Genomic DNA, 25,593 nt, shown 5'->3' on the forward strand with positions numbered 1-25,593 from the left:
GAGCAGCCTCTGAGCCTTCCTGTTCAATGGTGTTGACAAAACCGGGCCACACTGTCACTTACTGGCCTTTTGGAAAACGGTGGCCTCGTTTCCCCAGCGCTCACCTCGGGCTGCCGGGCTCCTCAGGCCCTGTCTGCCTAGGAGGGGCTCCTTCTAGACAGTGACCCTGGGAGCCTGCCCTGCAATCTGCCTCCAAGTGATGTGCACGGGGTGGGGAGAGGACAGTTCTCCTCCTGAGAGCTGACATTCACGTGCCACCCCAAACAATGTGGCTGGAATTCAGCCTATTGATAATTAGAAAAAAAAAAAATTCAACGTACTTGGTTGGGTTTGAACCTGAAAATGGCACTCCATCCCTTGGGAGAGCGGGAAGAGTCTTCAGATTGTTTCTCATAGTGGACTATTTAGGAACACTGATCTCCCTGGCCCATGCCACCAGTGTGACAGTGTGCAGAGCCCTGGGGGGCCCCAGGCAGCCCCAGAGCAGGGAGGACCCACAGCGGTCTGTGTTTGGAGTCAGATTCACAATCACCTGGGGACATAGAGGTGATGGGGCTCTGGAGTGGATGGACAGAGCTAGACCAAGGCCTGACCTTCCATGTGACCTCCCAGGCCGTTTTTTTTTTTCTCTCTCCTCTGAAAATGGGAACAGCATTATGAAACTGCCCGAGGAGACTGGAGGAGAAAGCTGATGACACCTCTAAAATGTCCCCATGTGGGAGGTACTTGCTGCTCCTCCCGTCTTAGGCCACCTGGTCTGCTTTTTGCTGGGAAAATAGAGACATTTTCATTACAGAAAGACAGTCTCCCATGACTGAACAGCCCAGTGTGAGCTCTGCAGGGCTTGGGCATTGCTGGGACCCTTTGGCCTGGGGAAGGGCTGCGGCCTTGGGGCTGCCCTGGGCCCCGAGGAGCAGGAGGGGAGAGGCAGCGGGATGGGGGCATTGCTGGGGAGCCACACTGCAGGGCGAGGCAGGCTTTACTCTTGAGAAAGTGGGCTTCGGGTCAGAACGAGGCTCAGGCAAGGATTAACAGAAGGCCCCTTGCTCTAAAATTCGCCAATGTTTGGAGCGATCTGGGATTAACAACCTTCCCTTTGGGCTGAAAAATATTCCTAGGAGGGTGAGTCCAAGTCATTCATTTCAACAGACACTTTTTGAGCACCTCCGATGTACCAAGCTCTGTGTTGGATCTTGAGTCAACTGCTCCCACCGGATGGAGTGAATGGGACTTAGATCAGAGACCAGGAAGGATGTTAGAAGAAAGAAAAGTAGACAGAATATGTATGTGCTGGTCTAGGACACACCTCTGCCACCCATGACCTTCCCCTTCGCCCTCCAATCATGAGCTTTTTCTGAGTCCTACTATGTGCCAGGTACCATGCTAATTAACACCTTCAAAGACCCTCCATCCTGTTGACTCAGAGCCTGATGGTCAGCTCCTCCCAGGGCCCCTTAAAGAGGACCCCCTGGAAGGGCCACAATAACCCGAAATCCAATAACACTCTGGAGAACTTGGCTTTGCAAGGGCAGGCTCCTGTCTCCGAGGCTTCCCCTCCGAAGGGGAGCTGCCTGCAGACACAGATGGAGACAAGGAAAGGGCCTCGTGGAAGGGAGAGCACGACTCCCCCTTTCCCGACTCCTGACATCAAGCTCCCGCTCGCTATGATCCTTACGCAGGTCTTACTTCCCTTGTCCCCCTCTGAAGCCCCCTCTTCCTGCCCAGGGCACCCAGCACACGCTGGGCACATGCGGTGAGTGCCCCACCTGGGGAGGGCTCCAATCAGAGGCCTGTGACCAGGGGGCTCCTGCTTTGGGGTCAAGGGCAAACAAAAATGGGACAAAATGACCTCGGAGGCTCCTGCCAGCTCCAAGACCCTAGGAGCCTTCCTTAGTTACCACTTAGTTAATCATATCTTAATTAATAACACACTGAACGCTGCAGCAACAGGCACGTTAATGAAATCAGCGAGGCCGGTCTGTTAACTACACCCACGCAGCACATGATTGGGGTGGGAGAGTCGCGCACGCCTCCTGGATATTTCAACTTCATTTTCACAGAACGGGTGGTAGGAAACAAACATGATGTTCCCGGGCTCTAAACGTATTCTCTCGGGGGCCCCGGCAGCCCCCAGACTCGGCTGCCATAGGTTCTTTCCTCTCCCCGGCTCTCAGTCTTGGGGTGGCTGGTACCCCCTGCCCCAAACACAGCAGTTTTATCCCGGTTGTGGCTTTCTGTGAGCCCAGAATAGAAGATGCCATCTGTCACGTTTTGGATATCATATGTCCGCTGATGGCTCGCAAACAGGTGGGCCACCAAGAGGCGCCGGGAGGAGGGCGGGCGAGAATCAGGCAGCCTCTCGAAGCGCAGCTCAGCATAATACAGAGATGGTTAGCGGGAATCTCAGGCAGGAAGTTTCAGCATCGCGCCATCTCTCCACCAGCGAGAAGCTGGCGTGGGGAGGGGGCATCTCTTGGGCCCCCAAGGGCTCGATCTTCTTCCGGGAGGACAGAGCAGCCCTCAGGACGGACTGTGTCTAGAATGGGAGAGCCTGTGGGCACTGTTTGTGCAGGGTGGAGGGTGGCCCTCGGCCAGCTGGGCTGCGGGGGCGGCCTCCTGTGGGGTGCCACTGCTTGGGGGCCGGGCCCCCACTGTGCCCCTGCGGCCACACGCCAGGCGCTTCTCATCCAGCACGGATAGGTGGTACTCGCACAGGTCGATCAGCGAGGCCACCTGCTCGTGGAGTGGCAGCATCTTGAACTTCCTCTGCGCCAGGTAGAAGAAAGCCTCCACGAAGGCCTGCAGGCACATCCCTGTGGACGAGAGACTGGCGTTAGGGGAGGGTGTGTGCGGAAGCGCTCACACGCTGCTCCGGGAAGGCCCAACTCCAGCCACCAGGCTCTCTCCCCACCGCTGTTTCCAATCTGGAAACGAAACAGGGCTGACTCAGGGCCCGCCTCGCACCAGGCCAGCTGGACGGTCGCAACCACTAGGATTCCGTCCCTCAGGCAACCCTGTGAAGAACGTTCAATTCAGCCTGGTTTACAGAGGAGGAAACTGAGTCTCAGGGACGTGGAGAGACCTGGGCACAGTCAAGCGGGTAGAAAGCGGGGGGGGGGGGGGGGGGTGGGCGGCTGGGATTTAAACCTCGCCCAAGGCCTTATCCCTCTACTCCACCATAAAGTGACCTTCCCCAAGGTCGCCCAGCCCGCTGCTTTTATAATGAGAGAAAAGTGTACCAAGATAAGCCCCGTCTGAGGGCAGTGCTCTACATCCTAGCAGAGGTGGCAGTCACGAGGGTGGGTGCGTTTGTCAAAACTCCGCAGACTGTACCTTAAGATGAGTGCATTTTGCTTTATGTAAAAAAGGAAACACACCTGACCCCTGCTCTCTACCCAAAGCTATATTCCGGAAGGCGTTAACAGTAGTCCTCACTATGCCTCTGGAATCTTCTTCCCCTGCTTTGCCTCAGAAGCTCCTGCTTATTCTTGGGGTCTGAGCTGAAAATCACTCACTCAGTAAAACCTTCCTGGAGCCCTAGATTAGACTGGGCCCCAGTACAGGCTTCCCATAAACTTTGTTGCACCTCTTGTGGCTCGTTCAGTGTTTATTTGTGTGGTTCTGTGTCAACCAGAAGGTGCTCGCTATGGATGGACTGAATTCTTGACTGAGAGAAAGAATGAGTTGGTGCTGGCTCTTTACAGAGGTCTTTATTATTATGCCCCACTTTACAGATGAGGAAACTAACCCTCAGAGACGTTGAGTAACTTCCCCAAGGTCACACAGCCTGAGAATTGTGGCCTGGACATTCCAACTCTTGACTTCCAACTCTTTGAACTAAGTTGTGCTGCGTGAAAGGTTCGGAGTCTTCCCAATGTCCTAGTGAAAATGAACCCCAAAGTCTGAATTCATGGGATTCTCTGGGCTCCTTGGGGAAGGTGGATCTAAGGCTGGACCGAGTGCCATGTGATATTTTAGATGAGGCCAGCTCCACCTCCGCTAATCCACACCCTCCCAGTGGCCTTGCTTCCTGGCTCAGATGAGTCAGTCACCTGCTCCTGTCACTGCAGGCAGAAGCCCGGCCTGCAGTTTGTAAATACTGGATAATGTTTGGACCCTGGGATCTGAGAGGTCTTTCTGCATTGGGAACTTGAGCTGAGCAGAGAATGTTTTTTGGGGTTTTCGTGTCTCCTCCCAAGTCCACCAAAGCTTTTTGCTCAACTTCCCTTTGACTCCAGACATTCTGCAAGTCCCCTGCTTGTTCTTGACAGGAGGAGCTGATAAAGAGAACAGTAACCCTTTTAATGTAAACAGACGCCTGGTGCGGACAGAGACACGGGGGGATGGAGGCCTCAGTCTCAATGAGAAGACATTTCCTAATTACCGACTCTGGGCCGGGGCTCTCCTAGGGGGTGTGCGTGCGTGTGTGGGAGGGTCTGATACAAGCAGGGTGAAGAAGCCAGGCTCTAAGGCCAGAGAAACCCAGTGCAGTCCCAGCCCCCAACTTCCCAACGACGTGATCTCAAGAGCGCAACTCCTAGTGTGGTCGGCAGACGGGTGCTAAGTCCAGGAACTGCGTGTCCCTGGTCCCTGATGAGATAAGGAGCTCGGGCCGGAATGTAAATCTCCCTCCTCATCAATCACATTGTTTAGTTCAGCTGGCAGTACTTTGTGGCAAGACGTGCTCTTTATAGAGGAAGCCGCACGTGTTTACATTCGGGCTCGAGTCTCTTGTCCAGGATTGGAGGGACAGTCCACGGACTGCAATTTTGAGTAGCTCTGGTCTGCACTGCCCTCCCCGGCTTTAATGTGCAGGCCAGTCACCACGATCTTGTCAAAATGCGGATTCTGGGGTGCGGCCCGAGACACTGCATTTCTAACAAGCATCCCAGTGGTAGCCAGCCGCTGATCCCTGGATCACACTCTGAATAGCGAGGACTGGGCAACTTTTCCCCAACAAATACTCGTTTCCTTCCCTTCATTGAAGGCAGACTGTGATTAGAGCTATAACGCACAGAAAAAATACAACGAAGACTTTCTCTTGGAAGAAAAAAAAAACCATGGCTAAATCGTCTGAAAGAGGACATTCCAAAATGAGAAGTGGGGTTTAATGTGTTCAGCTTGGTTTTCTATTTTGCTTGCCTACACGTTCTGATTTTCTGCAGTAAACATGTGTGCAATTAAGAAATCTGCAACAGGAAATTCTAGAGGGTGGAAAGAGGCGAGGCAGGGGCAGCTGCTTTTAATTCTGAACCCTTTGCTACTATTTGAAGTTGAAGTCACGCACATGTATTACTTTGAAAAATACAATGCAAACTTTCTGCGTATATGTTCGACTTTGACAAAAAGTTTTGTGTACACACACACACACACACACACACACGATAAAAGAAGCAGTGAGGGGAATGGACTCTTGCATGAGCCAGGTACGCTGGGCCCAGTGCTCTGAGTCTCACTATAACTCCCATTGTGCAGATGGAAAACTGAGGCCCAGAGAGATGAAATAACTTGCCATCAGATCACATACTGGTTAAGTAGCAGGGCTGGGATTTGAGCCCAGACCTGATGCACAGCTGATTCTGTACCTTATTCCTGGAAACCCCTCCACACTCTGGAGGCAAGACCACGGTTGTGGAGGACAGATTGGCTTGATGGAAATATGCAGAACCCGAAGGAAACAGCAAGGTCAGTGACTGGTGGTGGTGGGGGGAGGGGGGCCTAGGAGGTTAAGGGGCTCAAAAGTGGCTTGTGGAAAAGGGGGCACCTGAGTTGGGCCCTGAAACATGGGTAGGGCTTTGGTGGCAGAGATGAACGGGGGTGGTGGGCTGGGCAGAGAACAGGCAGGAGGTGGGCACGGGGCTCAGTAATAACCCAGGGGCCTCAGCAGGACGGGCGGGGGACGGGCCAGCTGGACCAGACTCTGGAGAGGGCTGGAGGGGCAGAGGAAGTGAGCAGGGGGCCCCTGAGGTGTCGGGGTAAACTGAGATGTGCTCCGAGCTGTGGTCCCATACCTGTAACAGCTGGAGCACATCTTCCAGTCTGGGGATTTCTTTTTAAAAATAGTAATAGAATCCTTATGGGATTTGGGGGGTTTGTTTTCTTTTGTTTTCTTACTCAAATGAAATTTTGGGAGGGAGTCCAATATGCCAGACAAAGAGACTGCTCTCTGTTCAAGCCAGCGAGTGGCGGCACCGAGCCCGGCGCTCACAGGCCTCCCTCCCCTAAGGGACTCCTGGATCTTCATACCCGGCCAGGCCCCATCCCTCCTGAGACTCCAGAATCTTCGTCTAGCATCTTCATTTTACAGAAAGGGCAGCAGTAAACGAGGCGCCAAGTCACACAGACAGTAACTGACAGAAGCTGGACTAGGCCCCGGGTTTCCCGACCCCAAACTCTACCCCTCCCACCATCAGCCCCCAAAGCAAACCAAACCCTTCTCAGCCCGGGGACTGGGGAGAAGGGCTGTCTACACTGACATCTCCGCCTGCTTTGCTCAACCCTGTTGAATGTGTCTGAGTGAGCCTGAAGGCCAGCGAGGGCTGAGAGGAGGGACACCCCAAACCTACACACCATGGGCACGGCCATCCTAAAGGGCTGTGAGCGTGAGTTTACAGGAGGTCATCCTTGATCCTCATTTCATCCAGGTGGCCCAGGAAACGGCGGCTGGGACCCAGGTCAGTATTCACTGAGCTTCAGAGGAAGGCTTTGAGCAGCTGGGGGTGGCTCGAGGAGGAGGACTGGGGGAGGAAACGTGCTTAAAATAACACGTTCCGGGAGCAGGGCTGCCGGGGCCCCCTCGTGAGCGGTGAGCTGGGGCTCAGGCCAGGGAGTTTCCCACCCCTCCCAGGGTCCTCCACAGACCGCCCACATGGTCTGTCTGGGCCTTGCTCCTTCCTTATGAGCATCTGCTGTAAAATACAGTGAGACTCTGCAGAAAACACAACAAAGCTCATGCATTGTCCTCCCTCTGGAACCCAAGTCCTCGCGGACCGACCTGCCCAAAGAAGATGTTTCCACTTAGTTGTATCAACAACGCGCACAGATACCATAAACATCTGTCTGTTGCTATGCAGGCTTCGTAACGTTATTTTATTATTGGTATAATTTTCCATCACATCTTGCCTTAAATAGCATTTCACCACACAGTCAGACACTGAGACCAGTTACATTTTTTTTTTACTATTATTCCTTTCAAATTTTCTGGTTGATTTATTTCCTTACAAGAAACACTAGGAATATCTTTTTTTTTCTTAATGTAAGGTTGGTTTGGTGATTAATTGCACGTTAAAAATCCTTACACCTGATAGAGTTCCCCAATGGACGAAGCACATGAATGACCATACACTAAACAACCAACAGAGAAGACAGCCAGTCCCACGGAAGCCATGGGGGCTGACCTGTTAAACTAACAAAAATGTAAAATCAGGGTAACAGTGAGATAGAGGTGAAACTGCTCTGGACTTTTGAAAAGCAATTTGGTGAAAGTTTTAAGAGCCACTCGAGCATTCCAAAATATTCCGTCCAAAGGAAAACACAACGTCCACAGTGGTATTTACTGCCAACTTATTTACAGTATGGGGGTGGGGCTGGGGGTGGTGTTCCGTAAAGTACTTTTATATCCTTCTTTCTACTTTTCTGTATTTTTCCAAATAAGATAATTCATGCTCATTATTGATAAGAATTAGAAAAAAATAAATATTAGTTAAAATATGCCCCCAACCCAGATTCTGTGGTATGAGGCTGTGTCCTCTGGGATTCTGTGCTCCCAGAGGCAGGGACCATGTCCCAGTCTTCTGTGTCCCTGGGGCCCAGCACAGCCTAGCACAGAGCAGGCACCAATAAAGATCCACGGAATCTACTTGAATAGATTGTGAACCTTTTTCTAAAAATCTTTTTTTAAATAATAAAGAAATTTATGCACATAACTATGTATATAACACAGTGACAGAGAATAAAAACTCTCTAAAGGCAGGGGGAATGATTGTCAAGATGCAATCAACAGCCTTGGGACCATGCACCTTTTAACAATCTTGCGGCGCAGGTTTATTATTCCCATTTTACAGCTGGAGACACAGAGGTAAGCCGAGGGGCAAAAGGAGTGACAACCTGGGATGATTCTTCTCTCCAACAATGTGCAGACTTACAAAACCAAGATGCCCCAGATCAGAGTCTCTCAAAGTCACGAGTCCCCTGGAAAGCTTGTTAGAACCCAGAAGGCTTGTTAGAATTCCCCACCCCCCCCACCCCGAGGTCCTGATTCTGGAGGTCTGAGAACCTACCCTTCTAACACGTCCCCAGGCGGTGACAAGGCTGCTGGTGGGAACCCCACTTTGAGAACCATCGTCCCCTCCCCTCTCCACTGCCAAGTTCAGTCTGTTCATACTCCGCTCCAAAAGCCCACCTGCTAAAAGGGGCCTGCTTGCGAAAGGCCTTGCCCCCGAGCTGTGAGAGGCTTGACTTTGGACTAAAAAATGTCTGCCCTTTAAGACACTCTGATTGAAAGCAGACTCAGTCAGTTGTTTTTACAGGACTAATGATGGAGCTGGAAAAGCATGAAATTGTTCCAACTTTGCATTAAGTCCTGTCTTGGTTTCTGAGAAACCGCACATCCCCAGTGTCTTCCTGCGTCATCACTTGACCTCTTGGGGGTGGGGGTGGGGGGAGCTCCATTGCCCTCTGCGGGGCCCTGCCCTTCTCCGTCTGCCCCGGGGGAGACTGGACCTGAAAGGTTCTAGCAGGCCAGGCCACAAGGGCCCTGCAGACCAGGGTGGCACTTTGGATTTCATGCTGGGGAAGATGGGAGGCCACTGAGAAGTTTCGAAGGGATGTGGTCCCTGTGGCTGCCGTGTGGAGAGCTGGTGGTAGGGGCACGTGTGAAAGAAGTCAGGGAGACCCTTTAGGGGGCTACGGCACTGGTCCAAGCGGGGGCTGACAGTGGCTTGGACCGGGTGGGAGTGGTGGAGGTGGTGAGGGGTGATGCGATTCCAGACAGAGTCTGAGGGGAGCACCCACAGCCCTGCGATCTGCCAGTAGGTTGGATGGGGGCGTGAGTCAGGAGTCCTCGTGAAGGAGGGACTCTAAAACCAGGCTGAGGGGGGGCCTGGCCTTCTCCTCACGGCCCCTGGTTTCCAAACATTTTATGCATAAAATGACCTGGGGGCCTTGCCAGAAATGCAGGTTCCTGTTCCCATGCCCTGGAGATTCCGTCTGTTGGTCACAAAGCCCCAGACGCTGCACTTGTCACTGCCGTGCTGGGTACACACACCAGGGTGATGAGGAACCTTGGGAAAGAACAGGCCCTCTTGGCCAACCCTCTAAGGGCTCTCAGGGAGGCAACAGAGTAAAGAAGTTACGAGCATGGTCTTTGAGGAAAGCAGCAATGGGCTAGCCCTGCCGTGGGGCAAACAGGCTCCTTTGGGGATGCGTGCACAAGCTTTCTCCTCTGAAATCCCACCGCCCACCCCTCCCCACCATCTTCATCTGCAGAACCCCATCACCTGGGTAGCCCAACAACAGAAATTTATTCTCTCACAGTTCTGGAGGCAGGAAGTCTGAGATCAGGGCGCCAGGATGGCTGGGTTCTGGCGAGGACCCTCCTCCTGGCTTGAGGACGGCCGCCTCCTTGTGTATCTTCACATGACAGAGAGAGAGCCAGCCCTTCCCCATCTCTTCTTATAAGGACACAGGTCCTCCCAGATCAGAGCCTCATCCTTAAGACTTCATTTAACCTAAATTACTTCCTCAGGGGCCCCATCTCCAAATATAGTCACACTAGGCATGAGGGTTCCAACATATGAACTTAGCAGGGGATGCAATTCAGTCCAGAGCTTGGTTCTGCCGAGGCGCACCCAGTACTTGGGATGCTCTCCTACCATTTCCCCAGCCTCTGAGAACACTTGAGCTATTTAGGAAAAATATACATCCCACCCCTCTTGCCTTCCTCCACCAGCCCCGCTGGAACACCCCTCACAGCTCTGATTCGGAGTTGGAAGGAAGCAGCACTTTGGTGGCATTGCTTTAGTGACCCGTTACAGTAAAAGAAATGAAAAGAAACAAGAGCCTTAATATTCATGGAGCCCTCATTACGGGCAAGCCCTGGACCAAGGGCTGCACTTGCATTATTTAACTGAATCCCTCAGAAATCTCATGAAGCAAGTGTTACCATCAATCCCGTTTCAAGAGACTTGTCAAAGTCATGTAGCCAGTAGGTGGCTGACCCTAAGGACCATTCCCGTAACTTCTTCACTCTGCTACCACTTTAAGAGCATTTAAAGGGATGGCCAAGCTGGGGTGTTAAATCCAATCACTTAGAAGGAAGAAATGATTGCCACCTGGCAGTGAGGGAGGGAGGCCCCTCCTTCTCTGCTGGACATCAGCAGGAAAGTGCAGTCCGATCCTTTGGGCTTGGCAAACAGGCTTTCCCACCTGCTCCCCACCCTGCCCCCATGTCTGAAGATAAGCTTTTGAGTATTTTTCTAAATTTCGCTTGAGTTGACGATGTCACTGGTACAGCAGCCTTTGGAACATTCTAGTGTCGCCATACGCCCGGCTCTCCCCGAGACTGCCGCCTGAATGTTGGGATGCAGCCCCTGACAGCCCGTAGCCTCATTCTGTCAATCAGCCTGGTGAGGGTGGGCCCGCGGGCTCCTTCTGGTCCCAAGTCCTCTCCTCTCCTCTCCATGCCCAGGGAGGGGCCTGGCACACAGGACTTAATGACCACGCTGGTGGCTGCTCTTGGATAATCCCAACATCCATCTCGGGGCTTAAGGATGGAAACAAGAATGATACCTTATGTTGTGCACAGCTCTCAATTTACAAAGCATATCCATTTTTCTCATCTGGTTCTCGGGGTAATGCTCGGAAGAACCCATCATTGCAAGGATTCCCCACTTGACACGTGAGGAGCGCTGGCCCAGAAAGGCCGAGTGCCTTGTCGAGGTCCGCCTAAGTAGATGAGGCAGCATTTAAACCCACGCCCACCTGACTCGCAAACTCACATTTTTCTTCCCACACCGCACTCTTTCCTAACATCTGACATTTATGTATTATTTTATAGTTTACAGAGCGCATTTGCATACATGATATAATTAAATCCAAATCATTGTCGACAGCCAGGGATATTACCCCAGACTGAATATGAGATTTATTTTTTTCCCTTTCAAAAATACCTGCGCTTCCTTGCGAGTAATTCTATTTCAAATTATTGGTGTCCTGGGCTAGGACAGCTACTCGCCGATTCCTCCTCTCTCCCCAGCCTTTAAATCTCTTTCTTCTTATCCACCTGGAATAGATGTTTCTGTCTCATAGGGAAATTCGAAGGGTGTAAGTGTACAAGCTTTCTGTCTGGAAATCGTTGGTGGGAAATAAAGCTGAATGATCTGGACTAGCATGAGCTCAGAGGTCCCTCTCTGTGCAGTGGGACGATCCCCACAAGAGCCGGATGTGAAGGCTGCCCCGACTCCAAGGAAGTTAATCAGGAGGATCTGTCTTCTGTCCATTTTTAAATTGGTATAAAAAGTTTATTTTAACATTTACTTGATTTTTTTTTTTACCACTGGCTACTTGACTTATACTCTTACCAACTTGAGCTTAAATATCTTATTCTTTTCAAAAAAACTTTTTTGTTTTCATTGAAGTGTAGTTGATTTAAATGTTGATTTACAATGTTGTGTTAGTTTCAGGTGTACAGCAAAGCAATTCAATTATACATATATATATATACCTACTCTTTTCCAGATTCTTCTCCATTATATGTTATTACAAGACGTTGAGTATAGTTCCCTGTGCTATATAGTAGGTCCTTGCCGGTTATTTATTTTATATATATAGTGGTATGTATATGTTAATCTCAGACTCCTAATTTATCCCTCCCCCAGCCCCTTCCTCCTCTGGTAACTGTAAGTTTGTTTTCTATGTCTGTGAGTCTATTTCTGTTTTGTAAATAAGTTCATTTGTGTCATTTTTTTTAGATTCTACATATAAGTGATATCATATGATATTTGCCTTTCTATCTCTGACTTACTTCATTTTGTATGATAATCTCTAGGTCCATCCACATTGCTGCAAGTGGCATTATTTCATTTTTCATGGCTAAGTAGTATTCCTATATATACCACAACTTCTTTATCCAGTCATATGTCAACAGATGCTTAGGTTGCTTCCATGTCTTGGCTATTGTAAATAGTGCTGCTATGAATGTTGGGGTGTCTTCCATCCGTTCTTAGGGTGCCTTGCAGCCTGTCTGCAACTGCGCGGTCCCCCAGACCTTACCACGATGTCTCCAGGCTTGGGGCTGGGTCTCCCAGGGCCTTTCCCCTGAGATGGGGTTTGGCCCCGTGCAGCAGTGACTCATGGGCTGGTCTGGGTCCCAGCTCTGCCGCTTACCTGCTGTCTAGTCTTTTGGGAGCCGTTTCACCTCTGGAGGTCTTGATTTCTTCATCTGTAAAGAGTGGCTTTTACAGGGCACCACCCAGAAAAGGCCGAATACAGGGCTGAAGAAATACCAGTCACCTCCCCACTTTGATGTCTGGCCTCTCCCTCTGCCTGGGGTGCTATCAGAACACTGGTTCCATTTTCTCCTTTATTGCAGGCAGCTGACCACACATCTCTACTGTCGTGAGGCCAGGAGCCTCGCCTCCACCTCCAGGTATCCCAGGGCAGGCTTTCAAAAAGTGTTCGTGGAATCAATGAAGCCAACTGGGATTACAGGAGGAGGAAGCACGCAGGGGCGTTAGGCGACCCGGATTCTCACGTGGTCTCTGCCCCTGTGCCTGGTGTTGGGCCAGTCACTCCCCCTCTCTGGGCCTCACTTTCTCTATCTGGGAAATGGGTGGAGGACTGGGCCATTTCTCAGGATTCCAGAGGCATTAGGAGGGATGCTGGCTTTTGAATGTTTTAAAAATGATAACAATTAATAGGAACCCACATTTATTGAGGACGCTCCACCCGCCAGGACTCACTTTCCCCACAATCACGCCTTTAGTCTCATGGCAACCCTGAGAGGGTTATATTCACCCTCTAATATTCACATTGTATAGATGAGAGGGCTGAACTCAGGCCCAGCCCCTTGCCCAAGGTTATACTTCCTGCATTCAAGGTCACACTGTTGGGAGTGATGGTGCTGTGACCCCCACTGCTGCTCCACACCGCCTCTCCCCAAACCCGATGGAAACCTCCTTGAGGCCAGTTTCCAGGGACCAAGCCTTGCTCTTGCTGCTCCCCCACAGCTGGGGAACAGAAGCTGCACTCACGCAGTCACTGTCTCTAAGCATTACGGCAACAACAAGTCACCGCCACCTTTGTCCTTGGCTAGATGGAAAAATTACTAAGTGTCAGGAACGAACCATAAATAGACCTTGGAGAAAAATCATTACCCCCTGATGCCCGTGGCACCCAAATAACAAACATAACCAAAGACAAAAGCGGCCAGTCCATCATTTCATTAATCACAGGTCACACCGCTGGCCGATGCAGAGAGGCCGGGAGGTCCTGCTCCAGTCCCAGCCAGTGTCACCCCTGGTTCCACCATGGCAAGGAGCAAGCTCCTGAATCACTGGGGAGGCAGGCTCGGGGGCTGGTCACAGCTTCCCATACCTCCCTCACGCTATTCTAGACATTTCTTGCGGGATGAATGGCTCCAGTGGAACCTTCTGAGGTTCAGCACTCATCCCTCAGCAAATGGGCACCATCTCTGACTTGGAAAGGACTTCCGAGGTCACACACGCCGGGCCCTTACAGGATCTTAACACCGCTCAGTAAGAAGAATTAACAGGAGTAGCTGGCCTACGGCACATGCGTGGATGTATCAGGACCGGGACCGCGGTGAGCTCCTTGGGGGTGCCTCTTCCCTCGTCCTAAAAACAAAATCTGGGTGGCAGGTGAGTTTCTGACCCCATTTCACCCTTTGGTTGTTCATCTGTGTTTAGTGACACAGTGAAGCTCTGCTTCTGTCTTGGGCTGTTTGTTGGATGCCACAGGCTTCCACGGTGCAGGGAGGTAAAGACATTCGCCCAGAGCCCTGCAGACCAGCGGCGGCGATGGGGATGCGAGCCTGGCTCTGTGCGTCTGCCCTCCTGGGTTTACTCAGAGAGGCAGGGAAGGAACCGCAAGTCATGGGCCAGCACAGACAGTGTGGTTTCTGCTACTGTCTCTCTGGCTTCCTGCAGTTTCCCTGGGCAGTGCCCTCCCTGACCTTGCTAATGGTGGTCACCTAGGCCTCCTCTGGCCACCTCCAGTGATGGGGGTCTCATCCCCTCCCCAGGAGGCCTCTTCCCTCTGTGTGTTCTCTTGCCTCTGAGCTGAAATGTGCCAAGTTCCCCACTGGCCCCACTTTTCCAGAGAGCATATCTAACTCTTCTCCCCTACAAGAGCCTCGCTCCGAGAGGATCTGTAAGGCAGAACAGGAGCAATTCCGTTCCGTAGATGCTCGCTGGTCACCTACCATGTGAATACAGAGAAGAGCAAGCCCTCATCTGATGGAGGGGAGGTGGGAGTGGGGCTGGGGGAGAGAGGGCGGAGCTGGAAGTGGTTACGGTTAGAAGGCAAAGGAAGAAGCAGATAATTGCCTGGGAAAGGCAGGGACATTGAGAGAGCCTAAGGGAGGAGAGGCAGGCGGTCTGGAGTCAGTGCCTGGTGTCCCCAGACCTATTAGCATCTCACCTTCTCCTGAATCATGCCCACTGGCCAGCAAACACACCCCGGTCTTAGACTGTTTACAGGCTGCCTTGACCTTGCATCCACGAGCCTTCTTTCTATCTCTGCTCCCTGCTCAGCCAAACTTCCCAAAGGGATGCTGGCACAAGCACCATCTCCACAGCCTGCCCTCCGGCTCCTCAGGGTGGCCGTCCGTTCCCTACCTCGCCCGCTACCGAGCTGCTGTCGCCAAATGACTGGCCACCTTCCCTTCCCTTCTCAGTTCGTGGGCACTCTCTGTGTTTGTCCACGGGGAAGCTCCCTCCTTGGACACTCTCATCCCTAACACCCCACTCCCTGCTTCTCTTTGTCTCTCTGGGAACTCCTGGCTGGGGCTCTCCCGTCATTTGCCAGCTTTGCCCTGCTCTCGGGATGGGCGGGGGTCCTGCAGGGCTCTCCACCCTGTCATTCATTCCCTGGGTTTTAAATACGCTCTGGGAATCAACGCCTTCAAGAATCAACTGTTATTTCCAGGCTGGACTGCCTTTTTGCCACTGGGATGTCTCATTAGCATCTCAAAGAGCCTGTTAGAAATGGATCTTGAGGTCTTCCTTTCCTGATTCTGCTTTTCCTGAAGTCTTACCCTTTTAAATAAATTCTATCTCCACCCACCTAGTGGCTCCAGCCAGAAGTCTTGAGAGCCTCTGATGAAACTCCCCTCCCAACAATGCCCCCAAGTACTTTACCCGCACCCTCGACGTCCCCCCACCCCCAGCCTGCGAGGCCATCACTCCCCTGGACTCCCACGCAGCCTCCTGGCTGGTCTCCCCACTTCTGACACTGCATCCAGAATGCCCTAGAAACACGAGTCAAGCCACACATCCCCCTGCCAACAACATTCAGAACAAATCCACACGGTAGGATCTAGCCCCTGCCTGCCTCTGCAGTTGCTGCTCCGCCTGCCTTCGAATCACGCATCCTTCCACGCCCTCACCAGCCCCCTTTCATTTCCCAGACCCTCCACACACTGTCCCACCTCAGGCTCAGGTCACTAGCCGCTTCTTCTGCTCGAACACCTTTCCCCTCAGCCTTTCACTAGTTCCCACTTAGATCTCAGCCCCAATCTTACTTTTACTAACAGATCTCCCTGACTCATCTCCTAATAATAAATTCGGTCTTTGCTAGTCTCCTTAAAACTTATTTTATTTCACAGAACTCATCACAACATGTAATCAATTACCTTTATTTCTGTGCTTAATATCTGTCTGTCTCTGTCAGGGGCATGGGGCCTGGGGGTCTGTCCTGTGGGTCACAGCACAAGCCATCACCACCAGTGCCAGGCAGGTGGTAGGGGCCGTTGCACATTAGTTGACTGACTGAGTGAAATCCGTAGGTGTAAAGCATGGAACCCACTAGGTGTTTGGTAGATGTCAGTCCTCCCCTCCCTCCCCACCGCTTGGGTCATTGATGAATGATTTTACGAGCGAGCGTGCCTTTACCATCCACTTAGGGTAGAAGGAACCCAGACTTGACATACACACGCCGAAGGTCAAGCCCGGGATCTGCCTCTTTCACGCTCCTAGGTGACCTTGGCTCATTCACTTCACTTCCAGGAGCCTCACCTTCCACTTCCCCTGCCAGGTTCAGGGAGAGAACTTAGATGCAAGGTGCCCGGCCTGGCACACAGAAGACACCCCGTTAATCTGAGCTTCTTTCTTTATTATCTTTAGGTGATCAGAGGCGCCAAGCCAGGCAGGTCAGCAGTCTGCCGCCCTGGAGGGCAGAGGCTCCGAATCTCCAATCCATTGTCATTGCTCTTTCTTTGCAGAAAATAGGCAATTTGGGGGAAGTAGGGCCACCCTAACTCACCTACCAAATGCAGCCCTCTTCCCTGCTCCCCACCTTTGCCCTCCAGTTAATTGGCAGTGCCTTCTGGAATTTAGAGACCAGAGTCAGGAGCCTTGGGGGTGGGGGTGCCCACGCCACAGGAAGACCTAGGCCTGTCCTTAAGAAGAGGCCCCTCTCAGGAGCCGGCCTGTCACTTGGAGTGGTGACGGGAGGCAGATCAGTGTCAAAAATAAGACAGAGGAGTGGGTTTCAACTTGACTTATATTAAGAATGTCACTTTAGAGCACAAATGAGAGAGAAGAGAAATGCTCTTTTATGCGGGGAGTTTATTTCTGTCACTTTGTCAGAGAGAAATCGCAGCCCTGAGGGCATTGGAGCTGCACAGAATTACCCAAAACATTAACATGCAAATTGCCTTCTTTAGAGAAGGTAATTTTATTAGTGCACGAAAATGTTTCTTTCACTGTACCTCTGCTCAGGAATAGTGTCATTTGGGTGCCAGCTGGGGCCACCACAAATGGAGAATTAGGGAGAGTCCTCAAATTGGTTAGGAGTCTACTACCTCCTCTACCTGAGACGACGCCTAGAAGATGCTGCAGTGTTACAGCGAGTTCCCGTGGGTGCACCTCGTGTAGAGGGCAAGTGACTTATTCAGGATCATTCAGCACCCATGGCAGAAGTAGAGGCAGAGCTGAGGTCGTGTGTCCTGAGTCTCAGGGAGCCAGCTGAACACAGGGAATCATTAGGGCGCCTGGAAGTAGCCACTCTGGGAATAAGAAACAGTGACATTCCATCCGTGCACTCATTCATTTATTCACTCACTCATTTGTTCAATCAGCTTTCACTGTGCGAGGCCCTGGGCCCCAGAAATGCATCAGGCACTGGAGCAGCATCCCCAGGGGGCAGGTGGGGAAGGGAGACAGACAGACAGAAACACTAACGATCCAGCCAAGTAAGACTTGCTGGGGTGGGTGTGCCGAGATCCGGGAACACTGACAACACCGAAGAGAGCACGATGGGCAGGGCCTGGAAGCTTCACAAAGGAGGGTTTTGCATGTGGGTATCACCCAGGCAGTCAGGGTAGGGAAAGGCTTACAGGCAGGGAGGCATGGTCCATATAGAGCAGCCTGAATTGTGCTACACAGGGTGAGTGGGAGGAGAGCAGGGCTGGGATGAGGGGCTGCGGTTGCAGGGGATGGAGAGGAGGTTGGCGGGGCCAAACCCAAAGGCTACAGAGCTCAGAGTTGATCCTGCAGGTGGCAAGCATCCCTGCTGGGCCAGTTCAGAACAGAACCCTGTTCCTTTGAGATTTCAGGAGGGAGGGGGTTCCCTGGGCCCCGGAGTGCCAAAATAACAGAAGGTTGTATGAGGCTGCACTTATATAAGGCTTCCTCCTCCCTTCACAGACGTGATCAGCGGGGAAGTGTGGGCAGAGACGCCCACCTGCTACCAAGAAGAAAGCACCTCAGTCATGTAAGGTCTCGCTGAACACTTAGGGCGAGCACCTTTCCCAGGGGGCTGCCAGCCCTCGCCCTGCGTTGACTGGCAGCTGCGTCACATGCCCGTGGTGGGGCTCAGGGAACTGCTCCCACCGCCCGGGGAGCTGTCTTTCAGGAAAGCTGAAGGGAAAATGTGGCCATTTCAAGAACACACCGAGCTACTGTGGAGATCCTGAGCCGGCATTCTCAACCTTGACACTTCCAAGATTTCAGGCCAGAAAATCCTTGCTGGGGAAGGTGGAGGTGAGACAGGAGGGAAGGGGGCAGGGCACAGGCATTCAAGGAATGACGCTGCAATTAACATCAAAATGGTGGAAGATTCAACTCCCAGTAGGTCTTGAGGCTCAAGATGGCAGGAGATTTGACTTCCAGTAGACCTGAGCTTCATTATACGCTCATTGTATTACTGATATGGTAGATGACAGTCCCACAGGCACCATGACAGCTCCAAAGAGGCTGACCATAAAAGGTCAAAGAGTGGGCGGTGGCCCAACTCCTGGGAATCCCAGCCCCTTCCCCAGGGTAGAGGGAATGATCCTCCCACTTGTTGGCATGTGAAGCTACCGAGCCCATAAAAACTGGGAACATGGCGTCTCGCGGCTGCCTCTCTCGCTCCCTAGTCCTCGGAGACAGCTTGCACTCTGTCTATCGAGTGCGTATCTACTTTAACTTGAGTGCTCAGTCCCCACACCTCGTGGCCTTTCTCTTGCCTTCTGAAATAGCCTACACCCTATGCAGTATGTATCTCTCTAAATAAATCTATCTTTACTCAACTGTGGCTCGTTCTTGAATTCTTTTCTGCACGAAGCCAAGGACCCACACTTGGTGGGGCACGTCTCAGGGGCTCAGCCAAGACCTGGGACACGGCCCTCCTCTTGCCTCACTCACATTCATTTTTTTTTTCCCTGTATCAGGGGGAAGGGGGATGTTGTCTTGTACATTATAGGATGTTTAGCAGCATCCCTGGTCTCTACCCACTAGATACTAATAGCAACTTGCTTCCTTCCTTCCCCAGTTGAGAACCACTGGTCTATTAAGACTTCAGGGAAGACTTACGGAGGTCAAGGATGTCTTGCAGGGCACCCCACGGGCATGGTGTCTGCCTTCTCCCCTCTCCCTTGGGGCAAAGGATAGGGCAGAGTGCAGGTTTCATCACATGACTGGGCACTGACTATTTCAAAATGAATATGTCTAAATTACTCCTAGCAAGATCTAGGGAAGAGAAGTAGGTTGAAGAGGCAGAAAGCCAACAGATAGCAGGTGATTCAGGGTCTCAGCGTCCCTCCTCTGTAAAGCAAGGGGGTTGAGGAGATGATCTCCAAGGCCTTTCTAGTTTTAAAGACTATGATTCCATGCCAGTAAGAAGCGTATACATTAAAGGATGCTACAATGAATACTGAAGTTGGCCCCAGGTGAGAGATGAGGTACTGTGGGCTGGGTAAGGCTCCGTCCTGGGTAACTTGGTCATTTCTTGTTTAGAGACAGAGAACTGATTAACTAGACAGCTCGTGGGGTTCTCACTTCACTCTCAGGTTAGATGATTAAGCCCAGATTGCACCAGGAATCCCAAGGAAAGTCTCTGAAAGGGCCTGCATGGAAAACCTCTCTGCAACGCTTGTGATTGGTGCAGACTACTGGAGTCTGATGACAAAGAATTTTTACTACTACTTATCAGCTGGGTGACACTGGGTACATTACTTAACGTCTCTGAGCTTCACCTCTCTTCTCTGCAACCAGGTTGGTGTGAAAAGTGTAAGATGCTTATAGAAGGCTTCCAGTTTCAGCTCTGATACGTAAAGAGCTCAGAAGTCACCACTCCCATCCTCACAAGAAAAAAAGAGGAGCAAGCTGAAGATCGATGGCTTTTCTTACATCCGAGACAGAAGGGAAGAGGGCAGGGCACAGCTGTTAAAAGAATGATGCAGCATTTGAGGATAGGTTAACTGGTTAGAACCAAGATGGTGGAAGATTCAACTTCAGCAGATCTTGGAGCCTCACGGCACACCCAAAGGCGTCATGACAGTTCCCAGGCTGACTATAAAAGGTCAAAAAGGGAGGGGGGGCCCCCAGTTCCTGGAAATCCCTGCTCCTTCCCCAACACAGTTGGAATAATCCTCCCACTCGTTAGCATATGAAATTACCTGGCCCATAAAAACTAACCACCCCCACACCTCATGGCTGCTCTCTCTTCTGAGTTAAGATGGACCACACTCTGTCTATGGAGTGTGTACTCCCTGAATAAGTCTAATTTTACTTCACTATGGCTCACTCTTGAATTTTTTCCTGTGTGAAGCCAAGAACCGTCACTTGATGGGGTGTGTCCCAGGAATTTGCCCAAGACCTGGGACATGATCATCCTCTTGCACCCCATTTCCCTGCAATATATCCATCAGAGAATTGAGGTCACAGGACAGACTGCCACACTGAGAACTGGAAGGACAAGTGGATATGGAGAATCATAGCTGAGATCAGATCACCGGGAACAGAAGTTGCTAGAGCCAGTAACAGGTAGGAACACTTAATTGGTTTTTGAAGAATTGCTGGAGGCTGAGTTGAGAGTTAGAAACTCCTGGGGGCTTTAGGGGGTCCCCCCACTTTTGTGGGTTTTATCTCCAGAACCCAACCAGGTTACCAAGGTGACTATTGGAGAAGAAGACTTCGTACTTCAGGCAGGGGTGGGGGGAAGGTAATCAATCTGAGAAATGTCCAGAGTGTTCTCCATAACAAAGGCCTGCCCTCAAGAGAAACTGCTATGCCAGAGGCTTATCTGACCTGAGGGAAGGGCAGTTAGACAACTCCAGCCTCTCCAGCCTTTCTGTCTCACGTAAGGGGAGAAAAAAAAAAAAAAAAAAAGCTAAGAAATACTTCTGAACATTACAGCCCAAGGATTCAAGGCCACTAAGAAACTGAGACTTAATCATAGGTTTTCTTCCCCAGCACCTCACCACCACCACATCAACAGGGCTCCAATATAACAACAGTGGATACAACCAAGAGCTGCAAGACAATTTAACAAGGAGTCTTTAGGGAAACCCAAAGACAATTAGGGGTTGAAAATAAAATCAAGGAAACTGAAGCCTCTGGCGCCTACAGCAGCAGCAAACGTTAAATACAGCCAGGTTAACATAAAACCTCACACTTATAGCCCGAATGCTTCAGTTCTTAGCACCTGATATATCATGATCAGCTTTCAACCCCAAATTACAAGTCCTGCTTAAAAGAAGAGAAAAAACCATGGTCTGAGTAGACAAAGCAAGTATCAAAACCAGGCTCAGATATGGCACAGATGTTGGAATTATTCGATGGAGATTTAAAAATAATGATGATTAATATGTTAAGGGCTCTCATGGGAAAAGTAGGTAACATTCAAGAACAGACGGGTAATATAAGGAGAGAGATGGAAACTCAAAGAAAGAATCAAAAGGAAATGCTAGAAATTAGAAACACCATAACAGAAATGAAGAAAGTCCTCAATGGGTTCATCAGTAGACCAGACACAGCTAAGGAAAGAATCAATGAGCCTGAAGATATGTCAGTAGAAATGTCACAAACTGAAATGCAAAGACAAAGGAAAAAAGTAGAATGTCCAAGAATAGTGTCTTTGGACAATCTAGAAGAAATGGATAAATTTGTAGAAATAAACAACCTACAAAAACTTAGTCAAGATGAAATGGATAATCTGAACAGACCAATTACTAGTAAAGAGATTGAATCAGTAATCAAAAACTTCCCAACAAACTAACGTCCAGGACGAGGCGGCTTCACTGGGGAACTCTAACAAACATTCGAAGAAGAATTAATACCAATCCTTCCTAAACTCTTCCAAAAAAACAGGACAAGGGAACTCTTCCAAACTCATTTTATGAGGCCAGCATTACCTTGATACCAAAATCAGACAAGGATACCACAAGAAAAAAAAAATTATAGGCCAATATCCTTGAAGAATATAGATGCAAAAATCCTCAATAAAATGTTAGCAAACTGAATTCAACAACACATTAAACGGATCATACACCATAATCAAGTGCGATTTATTCCAGGGGTACAAGGATGTCTTACCATCTGTGTAAATCACTCAATGGGATATACCACATTAATGAAATGAAGGATAAAAGTCATATGATCAGCTTAATAGATGCAGAAAAAGCATTTGGCAAAGTTCAACATCCATTTATGATAAAAACTCTCAATAAATCAGGTACAGAAGTCAACATATAAAAGTCATATATGACATGCCCTCAGCTAACATCATACTCGATGGTGAAAAGCTGAAAGCTTTTCCTCTAAGGCCAAGAACAAGACAAAGATGTCCATTCTTACTTGTTTAATTCAACATAGTATTGGAAATCCTATCCAGAGCAATTAGGCAAGAAAAAGAAATAAAAGGAATCAAAATTGGAAAGGAAAAAGTAAAACTGAAACTATTTGCAGATGATATGATACTATATACAGAAAACCCTAAAGACTCTATCAAAAAACTGTTACAACTAATAAACGAATTCAGTACAGTTGTAAGGCTCAAAATCAACACGAAGATCTGCTGCTTTCTATACACTAATAACAAATTATCAGAAAGGGAAATTAAGAAAACAATCTCATTTACAACTGCATCAAAAAGAATAAAATACTCGGGAATAAATTTAACAAAGGAGGTGTAAGATACGTATATTGCACACTATAAGATATCAACATAAGAAACTGAAGACAAGTGGAAAAATACTCTGTATTCATGGATTGGAATAATTAATATTGTTAAAACGTCCATACCACCTAAGGCAATATACAGATTCAATGCAATCCTTATCAAAATTCCAATGGCATTTTTTTCACAGAAACAAAACAAACAATCCTAAAATTTGTATGGAACCAGAAAAGACTCCAAATAGCCAAAGCAATCTTGAGAAAGAAGCAAAAAGCTGGAGGCATCACACTTCCTGATTTCAAGTTATATTGCAAAGCTGTAGTAGTGAAAATGGCACAGTTCTTGGATAAAACCAGACCCATAGATCAATGCAGCAGAATACAGAACCCAGAAATAACCCCATGCGTATATGGTCAATTAATTTACAACAAAAAGTCAAGAAGATACAATGGGGAAAGAACAGCTTCTTCAATAAATGGTGCTGGGAAAGTTGGACAACCACGTGCAAAGGAATGAAACTGGACCACCGTCTAACATCACACACAAAAATTAACTCAGAATAAATTAAAAACTTGAACTGAAGGCCTGAAACCATTAAACTCCTAGAAGAAAACACAGGTGGTAAGCTCCTTGACATAGGCCTTAACACCAAAAGCAACAAAAGCAAAAATGAACAAGTGGAACTACATCAAACTAAAAAGTTTCTGCGCAGCAAAGGAAACCACAAACAACATGAAAAGACAACCGAATAAATGGGAGAAAATAATTGCAAATCACGTATCTGGTAAAGGGCTAATATTCAAAATATACAAAGAACTCACATAACTCAATAGCAAAAAATTCAAATAGTCTGATTTTAAAATGAGCAGAAGACTTGCATAGACATTTGTTCAAAGGAGACATACAGATGGCCAACAGATACCTGAAAAGATGCTAAACATCATGAATCATCAGGGAAATGTAAATGAAAACCACAATGAGACTTCACCTTATGCCTATTAGAATGGCTATTATCAAAAAGACAAGAAATAAGAGTGTTGGCAAGAATGTGGAGAAAAAGGAATCCCTGTGCCCTATTGGCGGGAATGTAAAATGTGAAAAACAGTACGGGGAACCACAAAAAATTAAAAATAGAACTACAGTATGATCCAGCAACTCTACTTCTGGGTAGTTATCTGAAGAAAATGAAAACATTAACTCGAAAAATATATGCACTTTCATGTTTATTACAGCATTATTTAAAATAGCAAAGATACGGAAGTAACCTAAGTGTCCACTGATGGATGACTGGATAAAGAAATTATGATCTGAATATTATTCAGCCATAAAAAAAGAATGAAATTGTACCATTTGCAACAACATTGATGGACAATGAGGGCGTTATGCTAAGACAGACAAAGACAAGTACCCTAGATCTCTCTTATATGTGGAATCTAAAACAAAACAAAACAAAAACAACCCCTCAACCCCAAGTTCATAAATAACAGAGAACAGATTGGTGTTTGCCAGGGGGTGGGAGGCAGGGAATGGATGGGAGACATGGGTGACCTTTTTTTTTTTTAAATATACATAAATTGAATTTAAAAAAATGAAAAAACAGAGAGTGCCTTGGAACAGTGGGACAATGTAAAAGGCTTAACATACAATGGGAGTATCAGAAGGAGAAAAGAGAAAGGAGCAGAAGAGATATCTGAAGTAATAATGGACGAGAATTTTCCGAGATTAATGAGACACCAAAACCACAGATCCAGGAGGCTCAGAGAATAACAAGCAGGAGAAATAAACCCCAAATTTACACCTATACATATCATACCCAAACTGCAGAAACCCAGAGCCAAACAGAAAACCTTAAGAGAAGCCAGAAGAAAAATAACACCTAACCTGTAGAGGAACAAGAAAAAAAATTATATCAGCCATCTCATCAGAAATTATGCAAGAAGAGAGTGGAATGAAATATTTTAAATGGTGAAAGAAAAATCCCATAAACCTAGAATTCTATATCCAGCAAAATTATCCTTCAAAGGTGAAGGAGAAATACAGATTTTCTCAATCAAACAAAAAGTGAAGGAATTTGTTGCCAATAGACTTGCCTTGCAGGCAATGTTAAAAGCAGCTCTTTAGAGAGAAAGATGAAAATATAGGTCAGAAACACAAATCTACATAAAGAAGAGAAGAGCATCAGAGAAGGAATAAATGAAAGCAAAATAAATCCTTTTTATTTTTCTTATTCTTAACTGACCTAAGAGATAACTGTTCAAAGTGATAATAGCAACAGTGTGTCAGGTGATTATAGTTTATGAATAAATAAAATGAGTAAGAGCAATGTTTAGAGAAGGGAGGGAAGAATTGGGGACACTGTTACAAGGAAGTGATACAGAATTATCTGAAAATGGACTTCCTAACTGAAAAAGTACATTGCAAACTCTAGGAGAACCACTAGTTTTTTTTAAAAGAAGTATAATTGATACGTTATGAGAGAAAATGGAGCCATATAAAATGCTCAAAACTAGAGAAGGCAGAAAAGGGGGAAGATAAAAATGAAACAAAGAACAAGAGCAATGAACAAAAAATAGTTACAAATATGGTACATATTAATCCAACTATAGCAATAATTACTTTAAGTGTGAATGGTTTAAATATACTAATTAAAAGACAAAGATTGTTAGAGTGGATTCAAAAAAGCAAAACTCAACTATATGTTGCTTATAAGAAACCCAGTTTAAAGACCAAGACGTAGATGGAAAGTAAAGGGAGGGAGAAAGATATATCATGCTAACACTAACTGAAAGAAAGTTGGAGTAGCTATATTAATTTCAGACAAAGCAGACTGCAGAACAAAGAAAATTATCAGGGATAAAGGTGGGCATTATATAATGATAAAGGGGTCAATTCTCTAAGAAGATATAACACTCCTTAACACGCATGTAGCTAAAAACAGAGTGTCAAAATATGTGAGCTAAAACAGATAGAACT

General features: G+C 48.4%; 1 protein-coding gene across 7 annotated transcripts in view; it reads right to left on the minus strand.

Annotated features, from left to right (window-relative positions):
• Positions 1-1,939: 1,939 nt before the first annotated feature.
• TTLL11 (tubulin tyrosine ligase like 11) overlaps positions 1,940-25,593 on the minus strand; it is a 227,283-nt gene continuing 203,629 nt past the window's right edge. For 6 of the 7 annotated variants that reach the window (XM_072960060.1, XM_072960068.1, XM_072960063.1 and 3 more), the window contains one exon: positions 1,940-2,813. In XM_072960060.1, the coding sequence (XP_072816161.1) occupies positions 2,521-2,813 (293 nt within the window). In that variant the 3' untranslated portion in view covers positions 1,940-2,520. The remainder of the gene's footprint in view (positions 2,814-25,593) is intronic. The other variant, XR_012072252.1, reaches the window with a different exon arrangement.

The sequence above is a fragment of the Vicugna pacos genome, chromosome 4, assembly GCF_048564905.1.
Source record: "Vicugna pacos chromosome 4, VicPac4, whole genome shotgun sequence".
In the NCBI taxonomy this organism is placed as follows: Eukaryota; Metazoa; Chordata; class Mammalia; order Artiodactyla; family Camelidae; genus Vicugna; species Vicugna pacos.